The sequence below is a fragment of the Symphodus melops genome, assembly GCF_947650265.1.
Source record: "Symphodus melops genome assembly, chromosome: 10".
Classification (NCBI taxonomy): Eukaryota; Metazoa; Chordata; class Actinopteri; order Labriformes; family Labridae; genus Symphodus; species Symphodus melops.
The window spans coordinates 20541957-20566362 of NC_136700.1; the positions used below are offsets into that span (position 1 = coordinate 20541957).

The 24406-nt window shown below is 42.2% G+C and overlaps 1 protein-coding gene across 1 annotated transcript in view; it reads left to right on the forward strand.

The window, feature by feature from the left end:
- Positions 1–24406, forward strand: part of fat3a (FAT atypical cadherin 3a) — a 130964-nt gene that overhangs the window by 82508 nt on the left and 24050 nt on the right. Inside the window, exons 11-18 of the mRNA XM_079354855.1 lie at positions 9065–9340; positions 10049–10259; positions 11080–13808; positions 13939–15310; positions 19476–19672; positions 20805–20958; positions 21279–21512; positions 23411–23803. Coding sequence (XP_079210981.1) covers positions 9065–9340; positions 10049–10259; positions 11080–13808; positions 13939–15310; positions 19476–19672; positions 20805–20958; positions 21279–21512; positions 23411–23803 — 5566 coding nt within the window. The remainder of the gene's footprint in view (positions 1–9064; positions 9341–10048; positions 10260–11079; positions 13809–13938; positions 15311–19475; positions 19673–20804; positions 20959–21278; positions 21513–23410; positions 23804–24406) is intronic.

The following is a 24406-nucleotide window of genomic DNA, read 5'->3' on the forward strand; positions in this document are numbered from 1 at the left end:
TTTAGCTGTGGTAGTGGGTGAACTGGTGAACCAGAGTACCTGGAGAAAACCAGTAAAACATTATCTATAAATTGAGTTTGGGCGTGAAGGTCAGACGTGGCGAGCAGAAGTGAAGGATGCGCTGTGATTGGTCAGCGAAGGGGAAAATGATGCTGGTTGGGCTGAATGGGCTTCTGTGCTTAGAGAGCGTGGTGTGGTTTTATGGGGAGAAGTGAACTTGCTTTGTTCTCATGGGTGTTTTGGTGGCGGCGTTGGCCTTCCTGATAAGTTGGTTGAATGTGGGGAGAGAACTCTTTTCTGAAGTGGCTGGTTTGATTGGTGGCAGCCTGCGTGCCTGGTCTGATTGTATCTCATGCCGATGACAGTCTTGATCTTCCGCATCAAGTAGGAGTGACCGGTTGCGAGACAAACTCGAGGAAGCCAACTTCCTCCATGGCGTTGTGATGACTTTGTCACAGACCCGGGGTTTGTTAGGAGGGGTTGGGGTGAGCATGTAGCCTTCCACAGCGTCTTCTTTCAGAATGGTGGTCCGTGGGTGTGTGTGCCACTGTGTTGTAGAAGAAGAACTCACGTTGGCCTCATCTGTGTTATGCAAGGTGTGATGCTGTTCACGTGATGCTGTCGTGGCGTCCATATGGTGAGGCATGTCTGACATGTCGTCCTCCTGCAGGTCTCCTGCAGGTGTTCTATATTCAGGTTTAATCCTCCACACGTTTGCACACTTGTAGTCTCTCTCTCTCTTGCTCTGTTGGTACGTGTTCAGCCTATGCGTGTGGTTCCTCTGGACTTGATATTCACGATCCATTGCACGCCTTTGCTCAAGCTCAAGCTTGAACTTCTGATCATGCTCATGATTCTGTTTTTCGTACTTGCAGACAGTCTTTCTCTGTTTCTCTATCTCAGCCTCAGAAATAGGAAGCTGGAGCTCATCGTCGGTTTGCTCGATCTTGTCACAGATGTAGATCTTTCTAAGCCGAAACAAACGGCTTCTCAGTACATTTGGTTTGTCAATGACTTCAATGCATTTCTTCAAATCATTCTTAAAGCGCAGTTCATGTTTTATCAGTGTGTCTACCTCTTCCTTCAACCTCTTTCTTTGTACTTGGCTCTGATACAGTTCGTGATCCAGCTGTTTCACTTTTTCGTCCAGTTCATTGTTTGTTGCGACTGTCTCATGAAGCAGTGTTGCGGTCTTCATCAGCTCGTCCTCTTTCTCTTTCCTTCTTTCTTCCAGATGTTCGCAGTCTGCTTTTACCTGAAGTAACTGAGTGTATATAAAGCCGTTGTATTCGCTCACTTTCTTCAGATTATCGTTCTCTTTTTGAACAAGTTTAAGTTGTTTACAGTTTACTCTGTCAGTGCGCTTTCTATCTGCCAACTGACGTTTGAGCGCCCTGTTCTCTTTCTCCACAGCCTCCGTATGCATCTCCATCTCTGTATGCTCTTTCTCCAGTATTGTATGTTTTAACTGCAGAGCTGTTAAATCCTTATACAGTCCTTCTTTGGTTGGTCCAAACTCACCCTTCAGGTAGTCTGTTGTAGACACCCAGTGGGATATAGATGGACCCTCAGGCTGAGCGAAGGTTACCCTCTTCTCCTTTTTTGTGGACATTTTTGTGAAATGTAATCAAACCTGAAAAAGTGTTACTGGAACAGCTGCAGACGATTGGAATGAAATTCTGATTGAGACTTTCTAAAGCATTCAGATAATCCGTTCTGTGACATCATAAAATTACATTTCTGACATCAAAGCACTGATGTGTGGCTCCGCCCATAGGTAGAACAGCGTTCAAATGTAAACAAGAAAAGCAAACTTCGAGCTGATTCTGTGACCATGGTAACTCCGATAGCAACAACAACATTAACAACAAACCAACAGTACGTCCACATCAGAGAAAATGCTTACCGTAAATTCCGGACTATTGAGCGCACCTGGATATAAGCCGCACTGGCTAAAAATAAGTAAATAAATGTATTTGTACATATATAAGCCGCACTTGATTATAAGCCGCAGGTGTCCACGCTATAACAAGAGCTATTTACACAGAAAGACGTGACACAAAAACATTGTTTTAACTTTTAATTAAATACGTAGGCTACCGGTAACATCCGCAAATACGAAGCTTACTGGAAATCCTTGATCGTCTCAGTGTCTGTAACACGGCTGGTGAAAAAGATTACCGTAATACATTTCACAAGAAAAAGTCCATCCATTCACTGCCTCAGAATGACTTCATTACTCACTTCCTCCGTCTCTTTTTCGTTGTCGTTGTCGCTGTCAGTGTCAACTTTACGTGCAGCAGCTCTATTAGCTTCTTTGACAGCCAGTTCGATCGCCTTTAACTTGAAAGCTGCATCATATGTATTTCTCCGTGTGTTTTCCATGATGAGGGTGCGTGCATGAATCGCAAAATGACTGATATTAAGATCCGATGTGATGAAGTCAAATGTTTTTGCGGCACAAGCTCATTGTCCCCCAAGAAAAATCCATCAATAAGCCGCATCGTTGTAAAAGCCGCAGTGTTCAAACCGTGACCAAAAAGTAGCGACTTATAGTCCGGAATTTACGGTAATTTGAACTTCGGAGCGTTCACACTCAAGCCGTTTGGTCCGCTTGAAACGAGCTCTGGTGCGGATCAAAAAACCGACCTCTGGTCCACTTAAAAATGGGGGTCTTGCTTTGATTCCAATGCACCAGAGTTTGTTTCGCCGTTGGTGAGAATGCATTCCAGACCAAACCAGGGAAGTGAACCAAAACACAGTTGATGACAAAAATGTCAGCAAGTAGTGCTTCTCATTTTCTAGGTTATTGTTCCGAGCAGGTGTTTCTGTGCATTTTACAACTCGGACACGACTTGTGTTTGTCTGACACCACCTTGAATGCAGCTGCAGCCACAACTAGTGACTTGTGTCTATGGTACACACAATTTGCACTTGACAAAGCGCAGTCTGAACGCAAACCAAATAAAACCTTATGAAAAATGCAACTTCATATGTGAAAGTGATCTTAATCTCTGATTGGACTGGAAATGAGGTCTACAACATAAGTGCAGTAAAAAGGAGACAGGACTACTCGCACTGAACAGTTTCATTCCTTTGCTTATAAAAGAAAACACAGAACAGCAATTTAGCAATTTCTTCTGTCCTTTCTCACCTGAACCACGAGCTGGAGTTTAAAGTGTTAATGCCATTGCACAGTAAGTCCATTTTTGTCATCTAATATTGACGCACATTTAATAATAAATCCAACCCCATGTTATGTCAGTCATGTTTGCACACTGACTAACAAACTTTCGTCCGTGATTATTTCATACGGAACAAGTTTGATTTTCTGCCTTTTTTTCCATAGAAATAAATGTTTTTTTCCATCCACCCCTGTGTGGTCACAAAAGGCAAAAAAAAAAAAAAGCTCTTTTGTTACTTTTGTATATCAGATTTGAGGGGGTTATTTTTCTCTTTTAAACTGTGCCTGCAGGGTTATGCATCAGCCACACATTCTCTGTCTGTCTGTCTGTCTGTCTGTCTGTCTGTCTGTCTGTCTGTCTGTCTGTCTGTCTGTCTGTCTGTCTGTCTGTCTGTCTGTCTGTCTGTCTGTCTGTCTGTCTGTCTGTCTGTCTGTCTGTCTGTCTGTCTGTCTGTCTGTCTGTCTGTCTGTCTGTCTGTCTGTCTGTCTGTCTGTCGTGCGTGCGTGTGTGGGGCCAGACCTGGGGTTGGGGCCCTGTAGGAGACCACCTGATGGCTGGGCCTTTACCCGTGGAGCTTTATCAATACAAAAATAAACTCATTGGACTCAGGGTGCAAGGTGTCTGTGCATAACCTTTTCTTTCTTTCTTCTTTGTTTTTTTGAGCAAAAAGCAGCATATAGACTTAGAGGTTTTGCACGTCATAGTTCCTCACACAGGCCAATGGGTTATGTTTTCTTATTTTCTGTGTATCTCTTCCCGACACACACACACACACACACACACACACACACACACACACACACACACACCTGTAAGATGGGAGGAAACTCACCCAGATGGAAAGTCAGCATGGCGGCGTGCCGCGGGGAAAGTCTCCTCAGTGAGCAGCAGAAGGCTGCAGACTGCTGCAGCAGGGTTTAAATTTAGACTCTCCGTCTGGCAGCACTCGACTTCTGTCTCTGTCTCCCTCAGCTTCTCTTTATGTTTCTCTGGAAACGAATCAGGACAAATCTTTGGATGTGAGCAGAGTGCACGACGTCTCTCTCCTCCCCCGCTGAGACCCACTCCTGCTGCTATTTTGTACTTTGTGATCGTCACAAAGTTGGTCGGTGTGTGCTTGCGGAGTGCAGTCTGGTGGTTAGCTCTGTCACCTCACAGAGATGGTTTGAATCCAGCCTTCTCCCAGTGTTTGGATCTTTCATTCTCTTTTTTTGTCTCTTTTTTTCCCACATTAACCGAGATACAGGTTCAACGCTACATAAAGCTCAAATTTTACTTTTTACAAAAGCTGCATGCATGGGATTTAGATATTCTTATCAGCAGCTGTGTATGTTTGTTTAAGACTGATTTAATCGGGCATGTACAGAAGGTGCTCAAAATTGTTGCTAAGGTACCAGGATTTTAGAAGCTGATGTGCAGGAAGAGTTGGCGATCTTGGTTTTGAGACATTTTTTGCTGAAAACTCTCTGCGATAAAAATGACTAGGAAGTTATACAGTTGGCAGGAACATTGAAGATCACACCTGAGCTTCGTGAGACAGTCAGAGAAAATGCCAACGTCCTGCGCGAAATCCTCGTCATCCTGGGCCGTCCTCAAGGTTCCAATACCTTTCCAAGGGGCCTTACTGGCATTGGAAATATAGCTACAAATCAGGAGACATTGAACATGTTTGACTTCTGTTTGCTCAGTGATTTATAGTTTTCTACAGTCAGTGTTAACACTGAATAAAAATGAACCCGTCCACCTGCTCAGTTAAACCCTTGTGTTGTACATAGACATACTATTTGTAGACGCCTTATAGACGCTGCCTATTGGAGCTTACGTATCAGTGCGGCCTCCATCTTGGATGGGTCTCAAACGCGACCGCCCTGCACTTATTTCTACTGACAAAGGTGTATCCCCAATTACAATAATCATCATCATAATCATCATAACATCATTTTTGCCAGTTTTTCACACGGTTTGCTTTGATAGAAACAACAGAAATGTAGTTATGATGCAGGATGCTGTCACAGCAAGCTGTTAAACGCTGTTGAGAAAATGTGTTTTCATGCTAAAAGACTTTGTATTATGCTCTAACAAAAACATAAGGCAGGCGATGGCATATTGATAGATATATAAATGAATTAATTTCATATTTTAAGAAAGAAACAAGTTTGATTGTTCATTTGAATTTATTTCTTCCAGAAGACTCTTTACAGTTTCTCCTCTGGACAAAGCTTCACTGAGTCGTGCCCAAAGACTGTAAATATTAGGACAGGTAGGAGAATTGGGCAATGCATAGGAGTGGTCCAAATAAAAAGAATGGAAATGATGATTTATATTATACCACTAACATGGTGCATAGCACTGCATATGTGCAGGCACACATTCTTAATGTCTCACCCATAATATCACTGCAAGCACCATGGCTATGAGATAGAGAGAAAGGGTGCGTGTGTGAGAGAGAGTGTCAGTGAAAGGGGTGAGGGGTGTGTATGTGTTAATAATATAATACATTTTATTTATAAGCGCCTTTCAGGACACACAATGACACTGAACAACAATCAAGTGTTCACGTATTTATTTTTAACATATAAATAGTTTATTATGTAAATATATCTGAAAAGAGTTGCAGAAACTAAGGGAGAGATTTTGATATGACCAGAGCCATGATGCTCACAGCTGTCTGGTTCAGGATGTTAAATCACAGCAAACAGAGGCGTTTGGTCAGTCACAGCCTGCAGCTGGAATCTGACTTTCATTTTCTAATTTATATATAACAGTAAAATGAGCAGGGGCTCAAGTTTTATCGTATGTAACATGTAAGCCTAAAAAGAAAAGAAAGCATGCTGTTCAGTGTGTTTCTAAGTAATGATAGTTACGATGACATAATATTATAAATGGTAAAATAACCAAAATTATTGTTCTGTCTTACTTGTGAAAGGTAATCTCACAGATCTGTTATCTGCACCGGTTATTGCAATTGTAAGCTGCACAAAATACCCACATAGTGGCTCGCTCTCCGTTGATTCCTATGGACTGGTGCGAGGAGACCCATCCAATATGGCGGTGCTGTTTGATGCATAAATAAAATAAAACAGTTCACGTTGAATTACTGCAACCTTTACTTTGAGGCCATGCCAAGTGGAAGATGCAGACAGATGAGGCGTCATGAGGCGTCTACGTATATTATGTCTCAGTTGTTGCCCACTCCTCAGTAAGGAAAGTAGCTATTGGCTGTCCTAAAAGTCACTAAGCAACACTTCTTTCAGCATTACAGAGTATCTCTTAGAAGCTTCATGTCCTGACACATCTCAAAGAACAGATTTGGTTTAACAACAGCTGAAACCACAGCCAAACATGAAATGAATTCACGCTGGGGGGTCAGGGTGTGTAGTCTACATTGATCAAAAATGTCCCACCGAATATCCTCATCTTGTCATACTGAGCTTTTCCTGCTCCCACGTATGCTCTTCTCTCTCTGTCATCATCATCTCTTGAAATATGGAACTGCTCTCTCACACCGACACATCAAGCTTCTCCTGAACCTTCTTTGTAGGTAGACGAGTATTGCTCTTTTCTGTTGGTTGGCTATAAAGGAATAGCGGTGACACCAGCAACTCTGTGAAAAGTTCAGACATTCAGTTTGAAACACTTTGAGCAGCCTCATAAAAAGGGCAGAGTGCTACAGAAAAGATGCTGGGAGCTGCACTTCAGGAGGAGGCATACACACACACACACACACACACACACACATAGCTCACTGGTAACAAAGGGCGATGCTGCTCAGAAAAAAATAAAAGCTTCACCTGAACATAAGTTTAGTATGCAAGTGATGACAACATGAGGGAGTTATCAGCTGTCAGTTTCTCCGTCTTGGATGATGATTTGCAGGTGATGAAGAAATATCCGCTGACACTGACTTGCTTGTAATGTAAGAAGTTTATTTGCAAAGACAAGAAAAGCATCAATCCAGGCTTGCCATGGTACCTGGGAGAGTCACCAGCCAATTGTGATCCCTCTCGAACAAAGAAACACACTGGTATTTATACAGCATTTGGTCAAAGCAACAGAAGAACATCATGTCCTTATTTGGACCATGTCTTTTTTTCAGGAACACGTCTCTGTCCCACAGTGACCTGAAAAACAATCCCACACCATTGGTCATCCCTTTAATTTTCGTCTCTGTAACAACCTGTCCATCACTCCACCCAGACCTTCCTCCTCTTCCTCAGTCACATCCTCTCCTTCTCCTCCTCATATTTGTTCACATCCTGCAGCCTGACCTGGACCTAAACAAGGCCTGCTTTAGCTCCAACTTGTTCTTCACCTGTTCAGATTGCAGACTGTAACACTGTCAGACACATTGTCCTTATTAATACTGCCGAGCTCAGTGAGTCATCGTCCTCTCACCCCCTGCTGATAAATGTTGGTTATTACAAGGCAGCTTAACTTTAAGTTTAATATATTTCAGCCATCAATAACTCTGCGTGATCGTCCATATACACCCATCACACGCACACGCAACCAGCACACGCATCCAACCCACACGCCTTCATTTACTGTCCTCTTATCTTATCAAGGAGCTGTAGAACAAACTCCTGCTGTGATTTCTGAAATTAAATCTACTCTCACAGCTTTCATTTCCCTCCAGTCTGCGTCTCTGTGTCTTTATGTCTCTCTCATGTGTGACTATTCATCTGTCTGTCCATTTCCTGTCTGCCTCTCTGTCTTGTCTCTCCTGTCTGTTTCTCTACCTGTCTGCCTCTTCATCTGGCTTTATGTCTCTTTCTACATTTCTGTCTGATGTGTCTGTTGCTTTATCTATCTGACTCCTCTTTCCACCCCCTGTTCTCTCTGTCTGTCCTTTCTACATGTCTGCCACCCTGTACGTATATCTGACTGTTCGTCCGTCCATCTGTCCGTCTGTCTGCTCTGATTCATGCTGGGCTCTATCATCAGTGACTCAGGAACTTTCCATGAGTCACTAAATGCACACAAAAAACACACCACACTCCCCTTTGAAACCCACACACTAAGCTGTGTTCATCGCTGCATTAAACAACTCCAAGAACACAACCGATAGGTTAAGGAAGAGCTGTAGTCAAGATCTCTTAACACCTTTAATTTATCTGCTTCATCAAAGTCTGTATCATGCATTAATTACTATACATAGCCATAGGTGCTGATTATCAACAGGCAAGGCAGGCAAACTGCTTGGGGCCCCCGGGCCAATAGGCGGGCCTCGAGGGCTGACAAACTTTACACCACAGCAGTAGCTTAAAATGTGCAAACTTTCCAATGACAGTAGAAACCTTCCTCAGAGGCTCCATCAGACAGCACTCACTCTTGTTGTCCTACTATGCGTACCATGCATTGGTATGTCACACTGATATGTAGTGACAGACAAGAAAGACGCTTCTTCCTGCTGATTCATGTTACTGTACAGAAACATTGGAAACCACTTTATCAAATGTCTCCAGCCGTTGAAGCTGCGATGAAATGTCAAAGTAGTGTGAGGCAAAAGCTCTCAGTCATGATAAATCTATTTCCTTACAACGTGCAGAGCATATGAACCAGACATAAAACAAAAACACAACAGAGGAGGATGTTTTATCGTAACTGTTGTATTTTTAGAACAGACTCAGCATGTTGGAAAGACAACGTATAAGGGAGGCCAACATATCTCAAATAAAGTTCAAATATTATGAATAGAGTTGAAAGAACAAAAGTTATGTCAAATTTCCACAATAAAACAAAATATAGTAAAAACTGTAAGGAGGACATCTTTCGGTGTGTGATCATAAAGTTAAATAATCAGCAGCTATTGATAGCAAAACTTACGACATAATGTTGTTGTTAATCCCCTCCTCTCTTCTTCTTTTCTTACTTTCCAGGTTCACATCACTGTTATGGACAACAATGACAACGCTCCCATCTTCTCCCAACCAACCTATGATGTCACCATATCTGAGGACACGCCTCCTGACACTGAGGTTGTCCAGATTCTGGCTTCAGACCGAGATGAGCACCACAAGCTGACGTACTCTCTGCAGAGTTCCATCGACCCCAACAGCATGCGTCTTTTCCGCATCCATCCAAACCTTGGCACCATCCACACGGCTCAGAGGCTGGACCACGAGGCCTGTGCCCAGCACATTCTCACTGTCATAGTAAGTCCCCAACCCTAACCCTTCAAAAAAACAGAAGGGATATAAGTAACCCAAATATCAAAATGTCATCACTGTTGATCCAATCCAGCAATGATTCTACAGTCAAATGTATCCAGGAGAAATGTTTGATTTCATCATTTAGCTTCTAATGATGAACATAAAACATATATTGATCATCTTAAAAAAAACATGGAAACAATTTAAATCTCCATGTCAAAGTCACCTTTAATAACCAGGGCACGGGTCAAAAATCTGCAGTTGTTTACTCTTATTGGTTGCTGACATTGATTAGTAAAAGCAACAGGCCTCTTTGAAAGCGCACATTTCTCAGGTGGTAATCATTTCCCTGTTTTCCTGTGTCTGATTTAAAGAGCAGCAGGAGAGCCAGAGGCAAGCTACACATCTTTGCTTTCATTCTAGCTGATCTCATTATTTAAAACACAAGAAGAATATGAAAGAGCAGCCTTGTGTTTACACCTCACCACAGAGATTCAGAAGACAACATAGTGCTGATTTGTGTATCCAGAGGTGAAATGTGATTATAAAGACAAACAACAAAGGAAAGTTAAAGATTGACACTTCTTGCAGTACTTTTTTTCTTATACCTTGGGCAGTGACATGTTTTATTTTTTTGATTTGTTAGATTATAAATTGCAGGCAAGGCAAGTTAGGTGAAAAAAATTCTGACTTTTATATTTATATCCTTAGGTAAAGGACCAAGAGTTTCCATACAGGAAGAACCTGGCTCGTGTGCTCATTGAAGTGGAGGATATAAATGACCATGTGCCCATCTTTACCAGCGCTCTGTACGAAGGCTCAGTCTACGAGTCAGCAGCAATGGGGTCAGCTGTGGTCCAGGTCACCGCTCTGGACAAAGACAAAGGCGAAAACGCAGAGCTACGATACTCTATTGAAGCAGGTACACACCTCTGAAAACTAAATACCTACTCCTGAATGTTGACATGTTTTAAGGTGTGTTAAGACAAACAGCATAAGAAATGTTTTCTTGTGCAAAATACAGGACAATGCAAAGAGCAACCAAGCATCTCTTAAAGTAGGTTAGTAAGGAGTTTACATGCCACTATTGATTTACAGGATATCAGTAATAACAACCTCCTGACATCCTTTTGTTGCAGAAGAAATGTTAAATCAAATGACATTTTATAACATTTTAAGAGTTGTTTGATTTGCTATTCAAATAATGATATCCATATTTTTAGATATCTGCAACTTGGCATAGTTATTTTAGCATCCCTTCAGTCTGTTTATTGTACTGAAATCACAGTCAAATCTGCTTATTTGGTGTTTATAGTGTTATATTAAGAAAGATTTCAGTCAACTTTAGTTTGACTTTTTACATACGGTGAAACTGCCATTCAATGAGCCAGATGCACTGGAGCTCCACAGCGTAAACGGAACAGTGGTAGTTGGTGTTTATAAAGGAAATCCTTTAACTGATCCCAGGTCAGCTTCAGGTAGCTCATAGCAACAGGAAAAGTCATCTAGAGACAGCTCATGAAATTGGAGAGGAGATTAACATGGCTGTAAGAGAGAACAAGTGGTTATATAAAGTGTGTTTTTAATTTCTGAAAGGCATTCATGTGGGTGTAACAATGCAAATATAATTAAATGATTCCGCAGTCAAACTTATCAAAGTAAAGCAATGTAAAAATTGAATTTGCTTTGATCTAAACATATCCATTATATAAAGACTAATCTTTGTTGTTTATTTCCAACAGGGAACACAGGAAATGCGTTTCTCATTGAACCAGTTTTGGGAATCATCACAATTGCACGTGATCTGGACTTATCTAGCATAGGCCATTATGTTCTCACAGTCAGAGCTACTGACAGTGGCTCCCCTCCCCTCTCTACCACCACTGTAGTGCGTATCGCTGTAACCCTCTCTGACAATGCCGGCCCAAAGTTCCCTCAGCCGGAGTACCAAGCTGAGATCACAGAGAACGCAGCGGTCGGGACTTCCATCACCACAGTCAGTGCAGTCAGCCAGTCCACCCTTACCTATGACATCAAACAGGGAAACACAAACCGTGTTTTTCAGATAAATCAGTACAGCGGAGTGATTACGAGTCAGAAACCTCTAGACTATGAGACTACAGCTTCTTATACACTTATAGTTCAGGCCTCAAACATGGCTGGCATGGCCTCAAATGCTACTCTGTTAATACAGGTAGTAGATGAGAATGATAACCCTCCCATGTTCCAGCAGCTTCACTATCGTGGCAGCATCAGCGAAGCAGCACCAGTCAACAGTGTGGTCCTAAACTCGGATGACTCACCTCTTGTAATCAAAGCCACCGATGCTGACCGCAACCAAAATGCTCTGTTAGTTTACCAGATTGTTGAGGATACAGCCAAAATGTTCTTCACAGTGGACTCAGGAACTGGCTCCATCAGAACCATTGCTAATCTGGACCATGAGACATTTGCCAGCTTTCACTTCCATGTTCATGTCAGGGATAATGGCAGGCCACAGCTTACAGCAGAAAGTCCAACTGAAGTCACAATACAAGTGATCGACACAAACGATTCTCCTCCTCGCTTTATCCAGAATGCCTACGAAGCAATCCTGCTACTCCCCACCTATGTGGGAGTGGAAGCTTTGAAAGTTTCAGCTGAAGACCCTGACAAAGAAGTCTCTACAGAGCTTGCGTATTCTCTGACTGATGGAGTACTGGAACACTTTGCCATCCAACCTTCCAGTGGAGTCATCATAGTCAAAAACAACAACTTTTCCAAAGAACGATTTCGCTTCAGTATCAAAGTTTCAGATGGGAAATTCTCCAGCTCAGCTTTGGTAACCATTCTTGTCAGAGAAGCTCTGGATTCTGGTCTCAGCTTCACCCACAGTCTTTATTCCTCATCTATTCAAGAGAATGTATCAAACATCACCAAAGTGGCTGTGGTCAATGCAGTGGGGAATCGTCTCAATGAACCATTAAAGTATACCTTGTTGAATGCAGGTACACGCTTCAAAATTCGCCCAACTTCAGGTGTGATCCAAACCACAGGTATACCATTTGATCGTGAAGAGCAAGAGTTCTATGAACTAGTCGTTGAGGCAAGAAGGGAGCATGACCGTTTACACGTAGCTAGAGTTCTGGTTAAAGTCCAAGTGGAGGACATAAATGATAATTCTCCTGTATTTGTTGGACTTCCGTATTATGCAGCTGTTCAAGTAGAAGCTGAGCCAGATTCACATATTTTCCGGGTTATGGCAGTAGACCGTGACAAAGGCATTAATGGAGAGGTGTCTTATTATCTCAAGGATGACCATGGTCACTTTGAGATTGACAGGCAGACAGGTAGTATTAGACTAAAGAGGGCTTTTGAGTCTGATTTGTCCAATGTGGAATACCAGATGGTGATATATGCCAGAGATGGAGGATATCCTACTCTCTCTTCTACTACAGAGTTCCCTATAACTGTAGTCAACAAAGCTATGCCTGTTTTTGACAAATCTTTTTATTCTGTCACTGTGAATGAGGACGTGGCTGTACACACACCTATCCTCGGTATCAATGCTAGCAGTCCTGAAGGTCAAAGCATTATCTACACCATTGTTGACGGAGACCCTTCCCTTCAGTTTGACATTGGCTTTGATACTGGAGTAATTAGTGTCATCCACTCTTTGGACTATGAAACATCTTCATCCTACCACCTAACCATCAGAGCCACAGACTATCTAACTGGAGCTCGTGCTGAGGTAGATGTAGACGTGATAGTCCTGGATGTTAATGATAACTTGCCTGTCTTCCAGAAAATGTCATACGGGGTTGTTTTGTCTGAAACTGTCATGATTGGGACTCCAGCTCTTCAAGTTATTGCCACAGACAAAGACTCGGAGAAAAACAATGTTGTCCGCTACCAGATCTTTTCAGATGTTCATAACAGCACAGACTACTTTCACATTGATAGCAGCAGTGGGTTAATCCTCACAGCTCGAATGCTAGACCATGAACTAGTCCAGAAGTATGACTTCACTGTTAGGGCCACAGATAATGGCTTCCCGCCACTAAGTAGTGAAGTGTCAGTCATAGTTGTGGTGAATGACATGAACGACAATCCTCCAGTTTTCAACCAGCTTCTCTATGAGGCATATGTGAATGAGTTAGCACCCAGAGGACACTTTGTTACCTGCGTCCAGGCCTCAGATGCTGACAGTTCTGACTTTGACAAGTTAGAGTACAGCATTTTATCAGGAAATGAAAGAATGAATTTTGTGATGGACAAGAGGACAGGAATCATCACATTGTCCGGCCACCGTAAGCAAAGGATGGAGTCTACCTACAGCCTTAATGTTTCAGTATCTGACGGGGTGTTCACCAGCACAGCACAGGTTCATGTAAAGGTGCTAGGGGCCAACCTGCACAGTCCTGTCTTTGGACAGAGTATGTATGAGGCGGAGCTACGAGAGAACTCGGCAGTGGGGACCAAAGTTATACAGGTAAGTGCTGCTGAAATACACTGAACTATTAAAGTCCTTTGTATCATTTCTCAGAATAAACATTGATTATATAATACAGAAAATGAATTAATCTTGTCTGCATGGTGTGGCATTTGTTTTGTTTTTTCAGGTGAAGGCTACAGATGCAGATCCTGGAGTGTTTGGTAACATTGCTTATTCGTTTGTTAATGATATTGGCAAAGACCAATTTAGCATTGATGCAAGTGGTCAGATCAGCACAGTGGAGAAACTTGACCGTGAAGACCCAGCTAATAAAGACATTGTTCTGACAGTAGCAGCCCAGGACTCAGGTGGACGTGTCTCCTATTGTACAGTACAAGTTACCTTGTTGGATGATAATGACAATGTACCTCTGTTCCGAGCCACAGAGTACAGAGCTTCAGTCAAGTCTGATGTGGCTAAAGGTTATTTGGTTACACAGATACAGGCTTATGATCCTGACGACAGCACTAATGCCAAAGTGACATATTCTCTGTATAGCGAGGCTCACGTCCCTGTGGTAGACATTTTGGAAATAGACCCAGACAATGGCTGGATGGTGACCAAAGGTACCTTCAGTCACTTGAGGAATTCTGTTTTATCTTTTTTTGTGAAGGCTGTGGATGGAGGAAATCCAGTTCGACACTCTCTTGTGTCTGTCTACATCCATGTTCTTTCTCCAGACACCTTCATTCCCTCCTTCAGTCAACATCAATACATTTTTCGCATGCCAGAGGACACCCCTTTAGGTTCAGCCATAGGGACAGTGCGCCTCAACCTCCCTCCTGGACATGCCCCTCTTACTGCATCCTTTACTGTGGTTAACGGAGAGACTGGAGAAAACAACAAGGATGGGGTGTTTGTCGTGGAGAAGGAAACAGGTGTGATCAAGCTTGATAAGACTTTGGACCATGAGGTGATAAAAGGATACCACTTCAAAGTCATGGCAACTGTACAACAGGCTAAACTGGATTCTGTGACTTCTGTGGATGTTGAATTCAAAGTGTTGGATCTAAATGACAACAAACCAGCCTTTGAGGCTACCTCCTACGAGGCCACAGTGATGGAAGGAATGTCAGTCGGAACTAGGATCATACAGGTCCAAGCAACAGACCCCGACTCTGGGGCCAATGGTCAGGTGACATACAGCCTGGGGGCATTGATCCGGTCAGAAGAGGACTCAGAGGCATTAGCTGACACTTTTAGCATTGATAGCAACACAGGCTGGATCTCCACACGCAAAGACTTGGACCACGAGACCAACCCATCATACACTTTCACAGTGGTGGCCTCTGACCTTGGAGAGACAGTGTCTCTTTCCAGTACCACCACAGTGACTGTAGCTGTCTCAGACATCAACGACAACCCTCCCAAGTTTCTGGAGAAAAATTATGTTGGCTCAGTTCAGGAGAGCGACCCGCCGGGGGAGGTAGTGGCTGTGCTGAACACCAGAGATGATGATAGCTCAGCTGTGAACCGACAAGTCAGCTACCACATCACTGGTAAGTCGCACTGGAAATTTCTAAAACTGTATCATTTGTTACAGGAAAACATTTGTTGGTTCTAAAATAGTTAAATGCAACTGCCAACACTGGACAGCTCATGTTTCAAGGTTAACTTACGGGGTTAATTACTGTATGTATAGATGTTTCATGGGACACAAACCTAGTGTGTTTTTTCATTGTTGGTTTTATGTCCCTCTTTAGTTTGTTGGAGAGGAGGAGACCTCTGTGGGTAAACCGTTGTAAGGGATAAATATTGAATAGTCATTTGAACCTTTGATTGTAAAGTTTACAATCTCCCATGCTATTGTTTTTGCATTTTTTTTAATTTGTTTATTGATTTAGCAAATACCGGTAATATTTTGGCAAGTTGTGATTCAGTGTGATTCTGTCGTCTCTATCTGAAGGTCAGGGTTTGATCTCCAGCTCCTGCAGTTAAGCGGGGTACATGCAACAAGATAAACGGGCTGATTTTGGGCCCGATTTCCCCCTTCTGATCAAAGTCAGCAAAGGCCCGACTATCTGTAGATCTAAAGATTTTCTTGCCAGATTCTCCTGTGGTGTGAGGTGTGTTAAGAGTGATTTTATTTTAGTCTGTTTGAAAATAATATTGTGTGGGGAGAAGATTAAGAACAGCTGAGCACAGACTCTGTAAGTTGGAACAGAACAATAGCCAATAGGGAAGCACAAGAAACACAACCATGGCGACAACAGCAATCACGAAGCATAAAGTTAAATGGATGTCATGAATTCAGGTTTGACCAAAATGTTTAACCGATAGCTGAGACTCTGGTTGCCTTCAAATGAATTGTTTGGTGTGTGGTGTGTTGAGTTGATCATCTCATTGCACACTACACACGATGAAATCTAAAATGTTAATCAGTCAGTCGGTTATTTTTGTGTGGGTTCACTCACATTTTTGAAAATCATTTAAGATTTTAAAAAAATAGCTTAGTGTGTACTAGGCATTGTATGTCTTATGTGTCTTTTGGCAAGACACTTAACCCCAAGTTGCTCCCACTGCTTTGTTGGAAGCGTGTGGATGTTTATGAATGGGAATTGTTAATAATGTTGGACTTATTACATGGCAGACTTCGCCATCAGTGTGTTAATGGGTAGGTGTGACCTGTAGTGTAAAAGGGCTTTGAGTAGTCAGAAGGCTAGAAAAGCGCTATACAAGCTCAAGTCCATTTTCTATTTATAATGAAAGATAATGTTGTTCTGGGAGCATTCCTGACTGTGATTGGATTTGTATTTTTGCTTTTCTGCCAGTAATAAAAAGGTTTGCTGAAAGCATTGTATGCTTTTCTGTTTTGACCAAGTTGTTTGCTAAATATACAGGCTGGTATGTTGTGTTCGTACTCTGCATCTCCTTTCCATTGCTATAGCCATGAATAAACATGAAAAGAGAAGTATTGATTCAGAACATAGCCTAATTCACCTTTTTTTTTCCTCCACGCCTCCTTCCAAAGAACGCATGCATGAATTTCAGCTCTCCAGGTCTGACTGAAAAACAGGATTTAATGGGATAACATTTGCACGATAGCATAGCAGTCAGCAGACTGTGACAGTAACCGTTCTCCAGAGGTAAAAAGGGTAGTAAATAGAGTTAGAGTAGACTTACCTGAACATGATTCTTTTCATTTTTATCTTCTTAAATTGAGCTTGTCATGACACTGGTCTTAAAGCCAGAGTACAAGTTGAACAAGGAAATCAATGAGAGCTCACTGTTCTATGTTTTGTTCTTAGCCTTGTTTAATGTGTGAGATACCTCAATTTTTGCCTGGCATACTAAAACAAAGGCCCACGGCACAAAACATTGTGTATATTAGTCAATGGAGGGATATGTGAGAACATAAAGAGGAATTCAAAACAAGGGGATGCTAGAATTACTTTAAGAATATGAATACTGATCAAAGGACTGACATGACTGATTATCTGTGTGCTCGCTCCAGAACTCCAGAAGCTAATAATGGAGTCAGGACTCCCAAGAAACTAGAACTACCATACAGAGAGCTAATAAAGGACTTTTAATAGGAAAGAAATCCTTCCTCTATTAGCATTTTAATGAGCGTCAGGCAGTCAGCAGGAGTGACTGAGAGACATGTGAGTGATGTGACCTTATAGCTGACAGCTAGAGAGGAAGGAGGCAAGGCGACTGAACTTAAAGAATAAAACTAAGCAAATGAGCTGTCGCAAAAACTGACAATTGTGACCTTTCTGTCTTCCAACAGAGAAGCACTCGATGTTACTCAGAATAAAAGAGCTTCAGTAGATAAAGACAGAACACAGAGAAACACATCCTCTGTGTTCAGTGATACTGATGAAGCCTGACAGACAGGAAGATTCCTGTGTACTGTCCCAGTGTTATATTCTGTCAGGTTTATTTTAGGCTCAGCAGCTCAGAGGAAATCAGTAATATAGGGATATCTCTCCTGGAGCTAACAGTCTGACAATTCTGAAGGCTTAGGATTGTAGAAGTGCACATAAGGTCTGTATCACACCTGTGCATATGTGTTGTCTGGTTCAATGAGCTTGGTATTTAACACACAGTCTTATGAACAGGATACCACTCAGAACCACAGGTTTCTATCCAAGTGAAGGTGTGGCGATTCTGCATGCTCATCCACAAATGGAGACTGATAGGAAGGCGTAAGTGACCCTAGAGTGTATTCTTATCTGGTGTTACAAAGAGCTCAGTTTGCCAGATCCTCCAGCAGTCGAAGCCATTAACAGCATTACGAGGAGATGGTACAAGCCTGAGCAAGCCCCATATAAGCTTAAACAAAAAGGAACATTTTAATTCTACTCTTAAAGGCAGAGACTCGAGAGGTTGTCCGCCTCCCGGATTTTCACTGGCAGATGATTACAAAGGAGAGGGACCGGATAACCCTAGTCTCCATCTCCCATCCTACTTATACGGACTGTAATACCAACAGGCCTGTATTCTGGGAACGTAATTTTCTGGAGGGTTACGGCACTATAAACTCTTTCAGATATGATGGCTCCTGAGCATTTAGAGCTTTGTATGTGAGAAGAAGAATTTTAAATGATATCCTAGATTTAATGGGGAGGGATGCGAATAAAGGAGAAATGTGTACTCTTTTCTTAGGTGTAGTCAGTAGCCTACACAAGCTATTATTTTGGACCATAATGTTAGCCTGATGAAAAAGAAATACTAATTCAGCCTAGAGTTCATAAATGGATGGACTAGTTTTTTTCCATACCAAACAGGATCTGATTTTGGTTTCACATTATCTTAGACACAGCTACTTTTTTGTTTGTTTACCAGGAAACCACAGAAACTGAAACGTAGTATATGATGTCTCATTTTGTAGCTCTTAAACTTTGAGCAATATTGAGCTGATCATTTAAGATTTTAAGACTCCTCAGACTAGAAAGTGAAATTAGACCAAAACTGTTATGCTTTTAATGCTACTTGCTTGGAGCTTTTGGGCCATATCAGCATTTTTGTTTATTGGTTGTTTTTGTTATTTGTTATTGTTTATTGATGCAGAAAACGTCTGAAGTTTGTTGCACACTCTCTTTCAGATATTAAGAGGATGCATTAAAAACAAGGGCAACATTGCCAACTTATCAACGCACGTCCACTAAGTTTAATTCACAAACACAGGACCCACAACAGCGCATCAACTCCACAGTTTGGATGTCAGTGCATTTGCTGATGCATACAAACATACATTGAGTTGTTTAATTGATTGGAGGGCTTACAGACGGAAAGCTTGCATGCATTGAGTTGTATACTTTGTTTAGTCTGATGTTAAGATGTTAAGTACACACTTCATTTACACTGATAACTATTACTTTGTTAAAAAAATGTGAAACGTCTGGTTAAGTTTAGGACTTGGACATGAGTCAGTACTTGATGTTGATGGGTGACTCACTGACTCCCACTATATCAGCCCTGTACACAGAGGGAGTTCTGTTTGAACTGATAAGATATGTAATTGTTCAGTTTGACATTCTGACTGCAGCTGTTTGATAAATTATAATTGCTACACGTTTAACTTTATTTTTTGTACAATTAGGGACAGTCTCTATGAAGGTCGATATACGTCTGTACTGATCCTGGACCTCAGCGGACCTATCTCCATGTCTTTCTGACTCTCTTGTGTGTTGTCCGTCCCTTCTCTCTCTCTTACAGGTGGGAACCATCGTGGCGTGTTTGCTCTCGGCCTGGTTCAGGGCGAGTGGAAGATGTATGTTAAGTGGCCTCTTGACCGGGAGGAGTGTAACCTCTACATCATTAACGTCACTGCCAGCGACGGACTCTTTGTTTCTCAGGCAACTGTTGAGGTGACGGTGGTCGACACCAACGACAACAGCCCTGTGTGTGAGCAGGTGAGGACCGAGTCACACTGTTTTTAAAGACCCACAGTCAGAGCTTACTGCTTTATAGTGTATGTCAGTATATGTACTATACAAAGTACACTATGCAGAAAGTCATCCCACACTGTAGGAGTTACTTACGACACACAACCAAAGCTCATTGATTATGTGCTCACGCTGTACAGTCTAATTTTCAAACACGACCTGAGTGCGCACCCTGTTCAAATTAAATCAGGAAGATTGTCAATAAAGTTTAATTCTGAAAACTCCCACAGACAGAAGTTGAAGTCAGATCAATGTAAATGAACTTGTTAAATGGATTTAAGCTTATATAGAGCTTTTGTCGTCTTCTGACAACTGAAAGCGCTTTAACATCTCGTCACGCCAACTGTACCCACACACTGATGACAGAGGCTGCTGTGTAGTGTGACCATCAAAAGTAACTCATCCCATTCATACGCCGCCGACGAAGCAGCTGGAGCAAACATCAGACATGTAGGTTAGCTGGCAGTCTTTCCAGCTAAGAGACCAAGACTCAACTTAGCCACAGCCGCCCTGTGTAGCTAGATTTCAGTCTTGTATGCATGGTTGAATTGCTTACAGTGTCAACACACACGAAAACACGCAGCTACACTTATACACACGCACACACATTTCAGAAGCTGTCCAAAAGTTTAGCCTAATCAGGAATCTTATCAAAGTAGTGACTGAAGTAGGGAAATTGGAATCATGGACCTGCTCTCACAGCGCAGTAGTTTGACCAAAATTTCAAACGTGCCAAATTTCTCTGACCGCTTTGCAGCTGATCAGTTCCTGGTTGTCCGTCGTTTCCCTCCGTTCACTGCCCGACTAACGATGCAAGATAAAGCTGAAATCAGGGCCCAACTTCAGAATTAGTCGTGTGTCAGAATCATGTCAGAAACTGTCTCTCAATGTGTGTGTGTGTGTGTGTGTGTGTGTGTGTGTGTGTGTGTGTGTGTGTGTGTGTGTGTGTGTGTGTGTGTGTGTGTGTGTGTGTGTGTGTGTGTGTGTGTGTGTGTGTGTGTGTGTGTGTCTGTGTGTGTGTGTGTGTGTGTGTGTGTGTGTGTGTGTGTGTGTGTGTGTGTGTGTGTGTGTGTTTGTGTGTGTGTGTGTGTGTGTGTAGGCTGTGTATTCAGCCTCTGTTTCTGAGGACCTCCCCAGCCACAGCCCCCTCCTGAGGGTCCGAGCTTCAGACGCTGATGTGGGCATCAACTCGTGGATCCAGTACTCTCTTCATGGTCCAGGATCTCAGGACTTTATCATGGAGCCGGATACAGGTACAGACCAGTGTGACAACAATAAATACAAAATACATTTATTCATAAATATATTCAATATAAAAATGAACGGATCATTATTTTACAAATACATTTAATATAAAAGTAGGTGGTACATGTGTTTATAAATAGATTAAATATAAAATAAAAACGTCAATTTAATTAAAAATATATATATATATAAAAATATATTTTGCACTGTAAAATAATAATACAGTAAACAACAACTTCAGCTTCATTAACACCCCCCCCACACACACACACACACACACACACACACACACGCACACGCACACACACCTGTTCTCTCTGACCCTCAGGTGAGATCAAGTCCTCGGTGCTCCTTGACAGAGAGGTGACGCCCAGTTACCGGCTGGTTGCCCAGGCGACAGACGGCGGCGGGAAGTGGTGTCGTGCGGAGGTTCATCTGGTGGTGACAGACGTGAATGACAACCCGCCCATCTTCACCCAATCACAGTACACCGCCAGCGTGTACGAAGACACTGCCACCAAGGCCCTGCTGACCCGTATCCAGGCCATCGACCCCGACCAAGGTCACAAACAGTTTTATACAAGACTAATACTTCTATATCAATACTACCACTGCCTATAATACTACATGTAGAAATGTGACTGTTTTATGAAATAGACAGAACAATTGAACACTCAGAAGTGGAATAAAATGGAAGCAGGAAAAGACATGGATGAGATTAAACGAGAAGCAGATGATTATGAATCCCCTCTGTAATAATCAAAGAATAAAGTCAGTAAAATGTGTGTGTAGCCCCTTTCAAGAACAGACATCACAAAGGGCTTTGCAATAAAAAGATTTAAAAAGGAGGCACAGGGAGATAGCAAAAAGATGGTAAAATACCTTTACATAAAAACAGATCTAGACAAGTTAAAATCCTCTCTGTCCTGATTTTTTGGGTGACACTAATAAGCATCTTTTTATGTCTCCTGAAGAACCAATTTATCGACTGATTAGGATTCATTCAATGTTTGTCACCTGAATTGGGTCCTGAGAAAGTTCCCAATTTAAGTAAATCAGGTATTTGATGTGTAATGCTATAATCTGTGTGAGTTCTCTGTCAACTGCCCTCCATTCTTTTCACACGTGCATGAGGATGCATTTAAACCGAAAGAAAAGTAAGGGCAACGACCTTTCTAAACATAAACTCAAGGAGCTGTAGCTCTGGACTCTGATGTGAAGTAAAAAAAAACAAACGTTTACATCTAAAGGAAGGTAGTGCTGCAGGAAGCGTGAGAAACGTGGGAGGTATATCACATCTGCTCTCAGCCTCTAGAGGAAGTCATCAGTGTGACACTAACGCTTCATGTTTGTAGATGAAGAGTTCTGTCCTGAGGGAAACATCCGCCCAGTTAACAGCAGTGAATGCAAAGAGACCTACTTCTGCTCTATAAATAATCGGATCACTTATTATTGGACAGCATGCTTCACAGTAACTCCAACCTCCCATTGCAAAGTACAGTTTATTTTAAACGGTCAAAATGCTTTGAAAAATACTAAATGTAATTATTTAAGGATGTAATAAATCATAAATATTAGAGTGTCTTTAATCTAGGGTTGTTAAAATGTTCAGGAGTTCAAAGCAAGCAGGCAAGCAAAGGTCATTTTATTCTTTGATTTGTCGCCAAGTCTGTTCTGCAGAAATTCATAGTTTTAGTTTGTCCCATGTGAGGTGACAGAGAGAAAAAAAGGAGAATAAAAATCTCAGTTACAAGAGGCAAACAAAGCTCTACCTGCTGCCCGATTCACTGACAATAGATAGCAGCCGCTAATAGCTCCAACTGCACACCGTCTGCTCCCTCTATCTGCTCTGTCTCAAGGTCTCATTCCCAAAGCATATAACTCTGATTATCCAATCAGTTTTCTCTCTCTCTTTTAAAAAATGAGTTTCACTGTTTGAAACAAAGCTTCCTCCCTGAATGAATTAAGAAAGGATAAGTCAAACACAAAAAACACACTCATCCTCGTCATGGTAACGGCTCCAGACCTGTGGATGAAGTGTGGAGCCGCTGACAGCCTCGACCACTGCTTCTATTTATAGTCATTTCAAAGTAAATTTAGAGACATTATTTACAGATAATTTATGTTCATGTCATGCAGAGGTGGAATAGTTTTTTGATCACTGTAAAGTTTGAGCATGATCTCTCTAACAAGTATTGCAGTGCAGTTACAACCTCCTCTCAGCAGACGGTCATTTTGTCACTTTCATTGGACGTGGCTGTTTTTCATTGAGGCTGATTTTCACAGAAGGGGACCAGTTCATCTAATTAGTTCATTCTGAATTATTTAAATGTGTGCAAACAGAACCGGAGAACACTGCTTGCATCCACAGCACAGTTAGGGGAGCTTTTAACCCTTTGTGTGTGTTTTATGAATTAGACTGTGTCTTTTTGTTTGACGCGTCCTCTGGTGTGTCTGCAGCAGGTCCAGGTCGGATGGTGGTCTACTCTCTGGCTGATTCTGCGGGAGGATCCTTCTCCATTGATAAGTCGTCAGGCATCGTGGTCCTGGAGCGCGTTCTGGACCGGGAGATGCAGCCGGCCTATCAGATAACAGTCCACGCCTCAGACCAGGGCTCCCCACAGCCCCTCTCTTCGCTCGTCAATGTCACCATCACCGTGCTAGACATCAATGACAATCCGCCCGTTTTCGAACGCCGTGACCAGCTGGCTACAGTTCCAGAGGACGTGGGGGTGGGGACAGAGGTTCTGAGGGTTCACGCTGCCAGTAAAGACATTGGCACGAATGCAGAGATCACCTACAGCATCCGGTCAGGAAACGAACACGGGAAGTTCCACATCCACCCACTGACAGGTCAGTGTGACAATTAGACCTCTAATTAACGATCTCTTCTCATGGTTGAGCTTATCTTCATTTTGCTTTATTTTGTTTAATGAGTGTCAATGTTTGTATTCATTTTATTTATCCTCTATTTAATCAGGAATAACTTGTTGCGATGAAACGTCTCGTTTGGACACCGACAGGCAGTAGCACAGTTACCAAAGTTTCTGACAAACAATGAGCAACCACACATTCAAGAACACCTTGAAAGACACAAAGTAACAACGAGAACAGTGAAAGTTTCTCAACATGGGCATCACTCATAAATATATCAGACAGAGCATCTACAGCCACGTGTGTCTGGATCACAGTCATTTAACGTCCTCTTCAAATCGTCCAATAGCGGAAGCTCATTAAGTTTCAGGTGATTTTATATTTCGTTCAACATAAAGGGAGCCGCAAACTTAAAGGCTTTCTTCTCCCCCCCCCCCAGTAGGAAATGTTCCTGGCACTACAGATTCTGAGTTCCTGTTTCTTCTGACTGATTTAGCTCAGACTTGATGCAGGGAGCAAACCTGATACAGACTAAAAGAAAAGACAAAGTCGAAGACCCAGTGTGTCTTCACTGACAGTACA